Source organism: Hyperoodon ampullatus, assembly GCF_949752795.1.
Source record: "Hyperoodon ampullatus genome assembly, chromosome: 6".
NCBI classification, from domain to species: Eukaryota; Metazoa; Chordata; class Mammalia; order Artiodactyla; family Ziphiidae; genus Hyperoodon; species Hyperoodon ampullatus.
In genome coordinates, this window is record NC_136919.1 from 113,142,052 (window position 1) to 113,155,125 (window position 13,074).

Below are 13,074 nucleotides of genomic sequence, written 5' to 3' on the forward strand. Positions count from 1 at the left end.
ATTTCTTAAAACTTTTTTCTTTAAACTAGTTTGATTTTGGAGCACTAAAAGAAAGAATTTGTTGCACAGATAGCCTAGAGCACCAATTATAAAAATGCCAACTTTTGGTCTGCATTTAGCCTAAATACTCTTATTCTTGGATCATTCTTAAGTTTCATTAATTTTAACTGCTCTTAGAATCTTACACGTTACTTTCCTATTTGAATGGTGCATTTATTTATTTATTTATTTATTACTCACTGCACTAGTTGTTTGCTCAGATTAACTTGTTAATGCTGTTTCATTTTTTGAATAAATATTATAGAGCAGTGCTGTTCAATATAACTTTCTGAACTGATAGAAACGTGTATTTATGCTCTCCAATATGGTAGTCACTGAGCACATGAGGTTATTGAGCATTGAAATGTGGTCAGTGCAACTGAGGAACTAAATTTTAAATTTTATTTAATTTTAATTAATTTAAATTTAAGTCTAAATGGCTAGTAGCTACCTTATTAGACAGTGTAGCTCTAGAGTTAAGAAGGATGAATTGAGAAAAATACAAGAATTTAGAATGATATGAAATTAGGAAAAAATGCATTTATCATTTAACTTAGAACATTGGTTCTCAATTTGCACATTAGGCTGCACATTAGGATTACTTGGAGAGCTTTTTGAAACTACCAGTTTCTGGGACACTAATCTAAAACCAATTGAATCCAGATTTCTAGAAATGGATGAGGGCATTATATTTTCAGAAACTCCCTAGGTTATTCTAATGTACAATTGGAGTTAAAAATCAGTAAATTATAGTAGTGCTTCTTAATGTGTACCTGAGCATCTTGTTAAAATGAAGATTCTGATTTCAGTATATCTGAGCTAGGCCAGATATCCTGCACTTCTAACAAGCTCCTGGGTGATTTTGATATTTTTGATCCCCAGACTACACTTTGAGGAGGAAAGAATTTTAGGATGAAAGGTTGATCAGGAGTTTACCATATCTGAAATGAACATTTGGTGGCATAATTGTAGAATTCAACAGTTGATATCTGGCTCAGACTTAGTTTCTATATGTCTCAACAATAGTGTGCACAGAATATATACCTCAAAGTACTTAATTAGAAATTGATGAAGAACCAAACCTTTTCTGCTGGCCAGTGTCTAGGGAAGAGGTTTTGTTTTGTTTTGTTTTGTTTGGATAAAATAGGGAAGAGATCTCTGAAGAAGTAACATTTAAGCAGAGAATTGAGTAGAATGAAGGGGCTGCCATGGCAGGTATGCAGTGGGAGTGATTGAGGTTCATGGCAACCAGCTCAACAGATAACCCAGCAGCTTTCACCACTGAAATAACAAAGATAAGAGTAGAAGTAAGTGAAATAGGACCAGGAAAACAATAGAAAAGATTAACAGAATTAAGAATTGGTTTTTGAAATGATTAACATAATTGACAGACTTTAGACTGAGAAAAAAAGAGAAAAGACAAATAAATAAATTAAGAAATGAAAAAAGGAGACATTACAACTGATACCACAGAAATATAAAGGATTATAAGATACTACTGTGAACAATTATCCACTAAAAATTGGGTAACCTAGAAGAAATAGATAAATTTCTAGACACATTTAACCTATGAAGACTGAATTATGAAGAAGTGGAAAGCTCTGAACAAACCAATAACAAATAAGGAGACTGAATCAGTAATCTAAAACCTCCCAACAAAGAAAAGCCCAAGACCAGATGGTTTCATTGGTGAAATCTGTCAAACATTTTAAAAAAGAATTCATACCAATCCTTCTCAAACTCTTCCAAAAAATTGAGGGGGAGGGAATGCTCCCAAACTCTTTTTTTTTTTTTTTTTGTGGTATGCGGGCCTCTCACTGTTGCGGCCTCTCCCGTTGCAGAGCACAGGCTCCAGATGCGCAGGCTCAGTGGCCAGGGCTCACGGGCCCAGCTGCTCCGCGGCATGTGGGATCTTCCCGGACCGGGGCACGAACCCGTGTCCCCTGCATTGGCAGGCGGACTCTCAACCACTGCGCCACCAGGGAAGCCCCAAACTCATTTTTTTTGAGGCCAGCATTACTCTGATACAAAGGCCAGATAAGGAAACTATAAGAAACGAAAACTGCAGACCAATATCCCTGATGAATAGAGATGCAAAACTTCTCAACAAAATATTAGCAAACCTAATTAACAGCATGTTAGAAAGATCATTCACCACAATCAAGTGATATTTATCCCTAGGATGCAAGGGTAGTTCAGCATATGCAAATCAACAAATGTGACATACATCACATTAATGGGATAAAAGGTAAAAATCATATGATCATCTCAATAGATGCAAAGAAAGCATTTGACAAAATACAGCATCTTTTCTTGATAAATACACCCAACAAATTGCATATAGAAGGAACACCTCAACTTAATAAAAGCCATATATGACCAGCCCACAGCCAACATCATATTTATCAATGAAAGGTTGAGAGCTTTTCCTCTAAGATCAGGAGTAAGACAAGGGTGCTTACTCTCATCTTTCTTATTCAACACAGTACTGGAAGTCCTAGCCAGAGCAAGCAGGTAAGAAAATCAATCAATCCAGATCAGAAAGTAAGATGTAAAATTGTCTTAGTTTGCAGATGACATGGTCTTACATAGAGAAAATCCTAAAGACTCCACCAAAACAAAAAACAAACAAAAAAACTTTTAGAACTAATAAACAAATTCAGTTGTTTCAGGATACAAAATCAACATACAGAAATAACTTGTGTTGCTATACACTAACAATGCAATATCTGAAAAAGAAGTAAAACAATTCCATTTACAATAACATCAAAAACAATAAAATACTTAGGAATAAATTTAATCAAGGAGGTGAAAGATCTGTACACTGAAAACTACAAGATTTTGATGAAATTGAAGAAGACATAAACAAATGGAAAGACACCCTATATTCATAGATCAGAAGAATTAATTAATTAATTAATTAATTTTTTTTTGCGGTACGTGGGCCTCTCACTGTTGTGGCCTCTCCCATTGCGGAGCACAGGCTCCGGACGCGCAGGCTCAGTGGCCCTGGCTCACGGACCTAGCCGCTCTGCGGTATGTGGGATCCTCCCAGACTGGGGCACGAACCCGTGTCCCCTGCATTGGCAGGCAGACTCTCAACCACTGCGCCACCAGGGAAGCCCGAGAAGAATTAATATTATTAAAATTTCTATACTACCCAAAGTTGTCTGGAGATTCAATGCAATTCCTATCAAAATGCCAATGGTTTTTTTCACAGAAATAGAAAAAACAATCCTAAAGTTTGTGTGGAGCCACAAAAGACCCTGAATAACCAAAGCAATCTGGAGAAAGAAGAACAAAGTTTGAGGCATACGTCCTGATTTCAAACTATACTGCAAACCTCTAATAGAACGGTATGGTATTGGCATAAAATAAAAACAGACACACAGGCCAATGGAACAGAACCAAGAGCTCAGAAATAAACCCTCACACATACAGTCAACTAATATTTGACAGGGGAGCCAAGAATACTCAGTGGGGGAAAGGATAATCTCTTCAATAAATGGTGTTGGGAAAACTGTATAACTACAATGCAGAAGAATGAAATTAGACCACTCACAAAAATTAACTCAAAATGGATTAAAGACTTAAACGTAAGACCTGAAACTGTAAAGCTCCTAGAAGGAAACATAGGGAAAAGCCTGTTTGACATAGGTCTTGGTAACAATTTTGGGGGTATGACATCAAAAGCACAAGCAACAAAAGCAAAAATAAGTGGGACTACATCAAACTAAAAAACTTCTGCAGAGAAAAAGAAACCATCAACCAAGTGAAAAGGCAACCTACAGAATGGGAGAAAGTATTTATAAATCATATGTCTGATAAGAGGTTAATATCCAAAGTATATAATAAACCCATACAACTCAATAGCAAAAAACCCAAACAATCCAATTTAAAAATGGAAAGAAGAACTGAGTAGACATTTTCCCAAAGGAGACATTACAGATGGCCAACAGGTACATGAAAAGGTGCTCAACATCACTAATCATCAGGGAAATGCAAATTAAAATCATAGCAAGATATCACCTCAGACCTGTTAGAATGACTGTTTTTTTTTTTTTTTTTAATGTGGATACACTTTAGGTGGCCTTTTCTAGCACCAATCATCTTTGAGTAACAAGAACCTCCTCTAGTCTTAAAAAAAAGCACTGTAGTTTTATTACCCCTAAATTATCACATTTCTGGATAAATGGCCTTTTGATTCATAGTCAAAAAATATTTTTAACTCTATGCTCGTGTTTTGAGACCGTTTAATCCCTCTGTTAACCCTACTTTCTTGTTGGTAATGATTATAGTTTATAAAATAACATGCCTGTATTAAAAATGAAGGAACCAGGAACCCCAAGTGACAATATGAAGAAACCAATAAAGCAGTAACTTGAGCGCTGACACTACTGACATTTTGATTCTTTTATTTAAAAATGCCTATTTAATTTTTTGAACAAATAAAATGTCTGGAATTACTTATTAGCCTTGTAATCACTTGAGTACCTTTTCTTTGAAATTTGAAAAATTGTGCTAAGACATGATTTTGGAAGGATGACAGCTTTATAAATGGAATATTTAAAGAGGCAACACACAGCCACAGAAACGAAGGGAAACTTCCATGTGTGGTGGTGAGCAGTTTATTTATAATTTGAAGGGATGCAAGAATTGAACCTCTGTGTTACAGTTCAGATACTTCATAGTTCAAAGCATGGGTAAGATGTTAGAAGCTACAACCTCAGAGTCCAAGTGTTTAAGTTGTATTTCTTATTAATGAAATCCTGTGTGCCATTAAAGGCAGTTTGAAATGAACTTGTCAGAGATTTGGGTTTAGATTATCATCCACTGTGAAGTGAGTAGTGAAGCCAGTTGAATATCATCTTTTGTATACATTAGACATAAGACATAATAAAATCTCCAAACTTGGGCTTAGAGACATGTATATGCATAGTATTTAAGTTTTGATTCTAGTATTATTCTTGTTCCCCCAAATCCACATTTATCCAAACCAGTGTTACTCAAAAGTGTGGTCCGTGGACCAATGTCTGTCCACAAATTGTTACCAACTGCAGTAAATACAGAGAGTGAGCATTTAAAAACTTTTATAGCAGCTTGACATTGGCATAACATCTGTGCATGTGATCATTTTTCTAGTAATTTATTTTTATTGCATTTTACAAAGTATAGTTTTCCACTTGTTGATGCTGGGGTGGGGGCAGTTCCAACAGACAGTTTACAAAGCGCTACTCTAGATCCTCTATTTTTCACTCAGAAATTCTGAACTCCATGTATTCATATGGCCACATAGGGGCTGGGGCAAGGGACATGAAGACCAGTAAACTATGACTATGTGATGACTGGGAATGCAGGTGCTGATTATCTGAGATTAGTGGGCATGAGAATTGCCTTGGGTACTTGTTAACCATGCGGATGCCTGTGTAGATCTCCAAAGATCCTGATTCCACACGTATGAGACCTAAGAATCTATGTTCTAAACAAATGCCTCTGATCAGTTGATTCTGATTAATTTTGTTCCCTGATAGGTTGTTTAAATCAGGATACTTGAGAGTAAAAGGAAGCATTATTAATAATTACATCAGGACAAAATAAATAAACCAGGATACTCAGACATATGGTCACTCTGTGTCTGGGGCATATTTTTTTAAACAGAGGTTTAAAGTTTACTTGGAAAGTTTCTACTGTTTCCTTTCATTAGCAAACTTAGCTTGATTTCCTTTAGTCTTCTGTGGATTGTGGCTCTTCCCAGTCTTCTGTGAATCAATATCAACTATAGTATGTATAGAACTATCCAGTACAAGAAGGGAAATGGAATTCAGGGCTCTAAACATAGCTAGGGGTAACTTGGAGGGTGGTAAGACCCACTCCTTTAAAGTTGAAGATTCTTTTTTTCTGACTTGAAGGATATTGATGTTTAAAATAACCCTTATCATTTATGATAAAAACTCTCCAGAAAATGGGCATAGAGGGAATCTACCTCAACATAATAAAGGCCATATATGACAAACCCACAGCAAACATCATTCTCAATGGTGAAAAACTGAAAGCATTTTCTCTAAGATCAGGAACAAGACAAGGATGTTCACTCTCACCACTATTATTCAACATAGTTTTGGAAGTCTTAGCCACGGCAATCAGAGAAGAAAAAGAAATAAAATGAATACAAATTGGAAAAGAAGAAGTAAAACTGTCACTGTTTGCAGATGACATGATACTATACATAGAGAATCCTAAAAATGCCACCAGAAAACCACTAGAGCTAATCAATGAATTTGGTAAAGTTGCAGGATACAAAATTAATGCACAGAAAGCTCTTGCATTCCTATACACTAATGATGAAAAATCTGAAAGAGAAATTAAGGAAACACTCCCATTTACCATTGCAACAAAAAGAATAAAATACCTAGGAATAAACCTACCTAGGGAGACAAAAGACCTGTATGCAGAAAACTATGAGACACTGATGAAAGAAATTAAAGACGATACCAACAGATGGAGAGATATACCATGTTCTTGGATTGGAAGAATCAATATTGTGAAAATGACTGTACTGCCCAAAGCAATCTACAGATTCAGTACAATCCCTATCAAATTACCAATGGCATTTTTTACAGAACTAGAACAAAAAATCTTAAAATTTATATGGAGGCACAAAAGACCCTGAATAGCCAAAGCAGTCTTGAGGGAAAAAAACAGAGCTGGAGGAATCAGACTCCCTGAATTCAGACTATACTACAAAGCTACAGTAATCAAGACAATATGGTACTGGCACAGAAACAGAAACATAGATCAATGGAACAAGATAGAAAGCCCAGAGATAAACCCACGCAACTATGGTCAATTAATCTATGACAAAGGAGGCAAGGATATACAATGGAGAAAAGACAGTCTCTTCAATAAGTGGTGCTGGGAAAACTGGACAGCTACATGTAAAAGAATGAAATTAGAACATTCCGTAACACCATACACAAAAATAAACTCAAAATGGATTTGAGACCTAAATGTAAGACCGGACACTATAAAACTCTTAGAGGAAAACATAGGAAGAACACCATTTGACATAAATCACAGCAAGATCTTTTTTGATCCACCTCCTAGAGTAATGGAAATAAAAACAAAAATAAACAAAGGGACCTAATGAAACTTAAAAGCTTTTGCACAGCATAGGAAACCATAAACAAGACGAAAAGACAACCCTCAGAATGGGAGAAAATATTTGCAAACTAATCAACGGACAAAGGATTAATCTCCAAAGTATATAAACAGCTCATGTAGCTCAATATTAAAGAAACAAACAAGCCAATCCAAAAATGGGCAGAAGACCTAAATAGACATTTCTCCAAAGAAGACATATAGATGGGCAAGAAGCACATGAAAAGCTGCTCAACATCACTAATTATTAGAGAAATGCAAATCAAAACTACAATGAGGTATCACCTCACATCAGTTAGAAAGGGCATCATCAGAAAATCTACAAACAACAAATGCTGGAGAGGGTGTGGAGAAAAGGGAACCCTGTTGCATTGTTGGTGGGAATGTAAATTGATACAGCCACTATGGAGAACAGTATGGAGGTTCCTTAAAAAACTAAAAATACGGGCTTCCCTGGTGGCGCAGTGGTTGAGAGTCCGCCTGCCGATGCAGGGGACACGGGTTCGTGCCCCGATCCGGAGGATCCCACATGCCGCGAAGCGGCTGGGCCCGCGAGCCATGGCCGCGGAGCCTGTGCGTTCGGAGCCTGTGCTCCGCAACGGGAGAGGCCACAGCAGTGAGAGGCCCACGTACAGCAAAAAAAAAAAAAAAAAAAAACAACTAAAAATAGAATTACCATATGATCCAGCAATCCCACTACTGGGCATATACCCAGAGAAAACCATAATTCAAAAAGACACATGCACCCCAATGTTCATTGCAGCACTGTTTACAATAGCCAGGTCATGGAAGCAACCTAAATGCCCATCGACATATGAATGGATAAAGAAGATGTGGTACATATATACAATGGAATATTACTCAGCCATAAAAAGGAATGAAATTGAGTCATTTGTTGAGACGTGGATGGATCTAGAGACTGTCATACAGAGTGAAGTAAGTCAGAAAGAGAAAAACAAATGTCGTATATTAACGCATGTATGTGGAACCTAGAAAAATGGGACAGATGAACCAGTTTGCAGGGCAGAAGTTGAGACACAGATGTAGAGAACAAACGTATGGACACCAAGGGGGGAAATCCATGGTGGGGTGGGTGTGGGGGTGTGCTGAATTGGGCTATTGGGATTGACGTGTATATACTGATGTGTATAAAATTGATGACTAATAAGAACCTGCAGTATAAAAAAAACAAAATTCAAAAAATAATAATAATAACCCCTACCTAAAAACTTAGGACTCTCCTGGAACTTTCTTTTATGCATGTTGTCCCAAGCCAATCTTAATTCCTCTTAGTGTTCCTGGCTCAGCTGTGTCCCATTTCTCTTAGCTAGGCATAATCCCCTTGATCCATTTCATCCTTACTTTCATTTAACTGACTTGTTCACTTGTTTTAAATAAATTACAACTGAAGAATTTGAGAGAAAGAAAAAATATCTTTCTAAATTTCCTCCTCAGGAGCTCTTTAGGTTGTTGTCACCTCTACTTAAGTAACTTTTATGATATATAAGAAAAACGGGTTTCCTGTTTTGTAAACTGTTCTCTGATTACAACTGAGATTGGAGGAGAATGATTTTTATTAGTAAGTAATAATACTACTGGTAGAAGTCAAATAGTATCTGTGGATCTCTTGTCTCTCATACTACCTCTGTTATGATACGTTTTTGTCAATTCCAACATATTTGATTTTGTATTATTTCATCTTGTTTTTAGTTTTTTGACCAATTTCTTTGATTTACAAAGTGGGCAATTAAAAACAATTTAGTAAAAATTTAAGTAAACTTGTTCAGGACTAACCTTCACCCTGTCTTATAGACTCACCAGATGAATGAATAAAAGACTCATCATAATATTTTATTTTTGTCTTATTTTAGATTTAGATTATCCTACTAAAACAATATATTGATATTCCATATGAATTACACAAATTAAGACTAATTTGTCCTTTAAATTGAGACAGTTTTAAGAGGGAAAGGGGATGCTATTAACAGTTATACTAGGAGAGCAGCTGAAATCTAGGACTGTCCTGAGTAAACTGGGATGTATATGGTCCCCTATCTCAGGATAATATTTGCTAGTTGGATAGCTACTATGATATTTTCAATGGGCTTTGAATAGTCAAAATGAGTCAAATTATAGCTAAGAGCATTACAAAACTTAACCATAGGACTTTCTTTACTTGTAAAAAATACAAAATGGAATGGCTAGATCAAGTCTAAAATTGTTTAAGTGCCTGTAGATTTCAACTTGGTTCTTAATAATACTTCCATAAAGCTAGAAGTGGAATAACCAGACAGTAACCACAAATTGAAATGAATCTCTCCTTTAAAACTTATGGTTTATAGACTTGTGGCTATTAGGTCACAGGGAATCTAAAGTAGACTACATTATAAGATAGGTAAAAGAAGAGGTGATAGCCAATTTTAAAATGTCAAAAAATTTTTTCTGTTCAAGTTGCTAATTTACCATGATGTTGTATATAAACTTTATATCCAGTGTAGACTGAAGTTGGTTGTTAGCATTTCGAGATTAGAAAACACAGCTAGACCTCCCATACCTAGTTTTCTCAAGTTTATGCTCTGTTACTATAGCAAGTTATTCTGTGGAAGAGCTCCACCCTGTTAGTTGTGTTCTTGTTATCAGTAATATTTTAAGCAACTACCTTTTAGTAATACATATGTACATACATAAAAAACACCTATGATTCCCCTGATCAGGAACTGAAGTCAAACTTCCAAGACATGGTTTCATTAGGTCTGTTCTTTGGAAGAAATAAATGCCCTTTTAGTGTTGTGATTTCTTTTCCTTCATTTTTTTAAACCATAGTTTCATTTTTAACACGTTTTCCATAGATAAAAGATACTCATATCATCTAGTCCCTTGTCTCACTTTTAGCTTATCTACTGAATCAACTTCAAGTCTTTCATCTTTATGTATAACATAATTTATACACGCACACACACGTATATCTTTTAAATGACTTTGACTTTAACTGTGGCCTTTTAAAAAATTAGCATCGATCATCTATAATATATAGTATCTTCGATTTTTTTTCCCATGTAGTTCTGGTGCTGTGGATGTGAAATCGTGGTGATGCATTAGGTTTAATTTGTTACGTAAAAGTAATGTGTTTATGGTTTTTCTCTATACCTTTAACTGTTAAAAATTTTTTTTTTCTCTCTTCCTAGCTGTCCCCTTTCCTCCAACACAGCGGCTTACTTTGAAGGAAGTATTTGAGAATGGGAAACCTAAAATTGATATTTTGAAAAACCATTTGGTGAAGGAAGGGCGACTGGAAGAGGAAGTAGCCTTAAAGATAATCAATGATGGGGCTGCCATCCTGAGACAAGAGAAGACTATGATAGAAGTAGATGCTCCAATCACAGGTATGAGAAGTATTCGCATGGTGGTACTTAGATTTGAGCTAATTTGAGAAGTGATTACAAATAACCAACTAAAATGTGTGATAATTATTTTAGGAATTGTGAGCAGTCTTAGGATTGTTTAGTATGTTTGTTATTCATTGAAGAAATACAATTTAAAATGTCTGATATTTCCAGTAGGACTATTTCGTATTGATAGATTGCCTGCAATTATCGAGCAGTCCAGTCGAAAGCTAGACTGATTTAAGTTAAAAGTTAAACTGTGGTCCTATTGGTGTAATGCCCTTTCTCTTCTAAGACATAATGTTTCACCTCACCCTAGGTCTGTTTTCTTTCCTAGTATGTGGTGACATTCATGGACAGTTTTTTGACCTGATGAAGTTGTTTGAAGTTGGAGGATCACCTAGTAATACACGCTACCTCTTTCTGGGTGACTATGTGGACAGAGGCTATTTCAGTATAGAGGTAAATATTAAACTGGATGTGTTGAAACTATCATATTATCTTTTTAAAAAAAATTCTTTCCATTCTTCAGTAGAAGAAATTAAAATGAGAACACTGGCAGAATTTATAAACTTTGTTAGTTTCAATAATTAAAGTGATAGAGATACGTTTTAATTGATATAAAAAGTACTATTCCTTTTATTAACCAGTAAAAATCTGACATATAGAAGGCTATGTTAACCCTGCTTTGCAAATAACTTAAGTGTTTACCAACCTTTCCTCTTTGTAGATAGTGTACAGGCTGTATATAAATGACATAAATTGCTATTCACCGTAAGTGGGGTTTGGATTAGCTCACCTTAATTATAAAACTATAAGCTGCTGAGCTACATTGAACGCTTAGACTAACTGCCAATGCTGAATAATCAGGCACTTAGCCTCTTGTAGGAATAATTTATGATACCGTTGCACATAGGAAGTACATGTTCATTGAAGGAAAAAATGATTACAGTTAATGAAGTTAATGAAAACTCAATTTATACATTTTGAAAATTGTATGATGACAGAAAAATGGTTAGATTTAAAACAAAGTATAAGCTTTTATGTACAAAAGATAAAACTATTTCAAAACCTAACGCAATGACTTGAGTACAGTGGAACCACAGTACATTCATATTTAGTGTCCATTGATTCAGCTCTACATGCTTGGCAAATAAAAGAGAAGTAACTTTTGAAATGGTGCAGGTAATCGAATTTATACTATCCCCAGAATAAGCATGAGATGAGAAATTGAGTCTGCTTGCTGTTCTTGCAGTCTTTAGTTCTGCCTCTCCCTCGTAGTGTGGGACCCTCACTGTACTATGTATGTTTCTGGTGGTTAAAGGTTTATTGTTCATGCAGCATCACTCCTACATACAAGTCAACTATCTCACCTGGTACTCAGCCAAAAAAGCAGCTGGGATACTAAGGCTGCCAGAAAAATAAACAACAAGAGAAATATATCTTACTCTTTAGTTAGATAGACAGTCTTAAGTTCATGAATCAAAAAAGTTCAGTGTTATCTTGCCAGTGTCTCAAATTCATTTAGTGTCATCTATGAGTTCTAAAGTTAATGATAGAAGCTAAGGAAATAAGCACATTCTCCCTGCTGCTCAGTAAATTCCCAAGATTTCTAAATAGGTACCTGGGATGGGTGGAGATCATACTTGCAGACTGTAACATTAAAAGCTTCCCATATTCCTATCCACATCCTATTTTAGTAGGCAGTATGTCAAAAGTATGGGTGTTTGAAAGACACATTGAATGCTTAGTTCTTTGTGTTTAGTAGCATGAGGAAGTTTTAGAGGCTGAAGAAAAGAATACAGAACTTACTGAATTTTTAATTAATTTTATTTAATGAAATAACTTTTTTTAAAAATTTAATTTATTTATTTTTATTTTTGGCTGTGTTGGGTCTTCGTTTCTGTGCGTGGGCTTTCTCTAGTTGTGGTGAGCGGGGGCCACTCTTCATCGTGGTGCGCGGGCCTCTCACTGTCGCGGCCTCTCTTGTGGAACACAAGCTCCAGACACGCAGGCTCAGTAGTTGTGGCTCACAGGCCTAGTTGCTCCGCGGCATGTGGGATCTTCCCAGACCAGGGCTCGAACCCGTGTCCCCTGCATTGGCAGGCAGATTCTCAACTACTGCTCCACCAGGGAAGCCCAGAAGTAACTTTTTAAAACGATAAATGTTGTGCCAAATCATCCTCTGATTATTAACTCATATACTTTAAAAATAGTTTCAATGCATCAATATATTCACAATACACACACACACACACACACAATGATTTTTGTACACATATGCCATATTCAGAATATTTTGTGTTAACGTATTTTTTCTGTCACTCATCAACAAATGTTTCCTGAGTGCCAACTTTATGGCAGGCTCTGAGCATCAAATAATGAGTAAGATTCATGGTCTCTATGGGAGCTGACAATCTAATAGAAAAGATATACTTATGAATAGATCGCTCAGTACGATATGAAAATATTTATTTATTTATTTTAATATTTA

At 35.8% G+C, this 13,074-nt stretch overlaps 1 protein-coding gene across 4 annotated transcripts in view; it reads left to right on the forward strand.

Annotated features, from left to right (window-relative positions):
• Positions 1–13,074, forward strand: part of PPP3CC (protein phosphatase 3 catalytic subunit gamma) — a gene marked incomplete at its 5' end in the record, with an annotated part of 89,598 nt that overhangs the window by 26,271 nt on the left and 50,253 nt on the right. For all 4 annotated transcript variants that reach the window (XM_079706504.1, XM_079706503.1, XM_079706502.1 and 1 more), the window contains 2 exons: positions 10,383–10,580; positions 10,918–11,042. In XM_079706504.1, the coding sequence (XP_079562630.1) occupies positions 10,383–10,580; positions 10,918–11,042 (323 nt within the window). The remainder of the gene's footprint in view (positions 1–10,382; positions 10,581–10,917; positions 11,043–13,074) is intronic.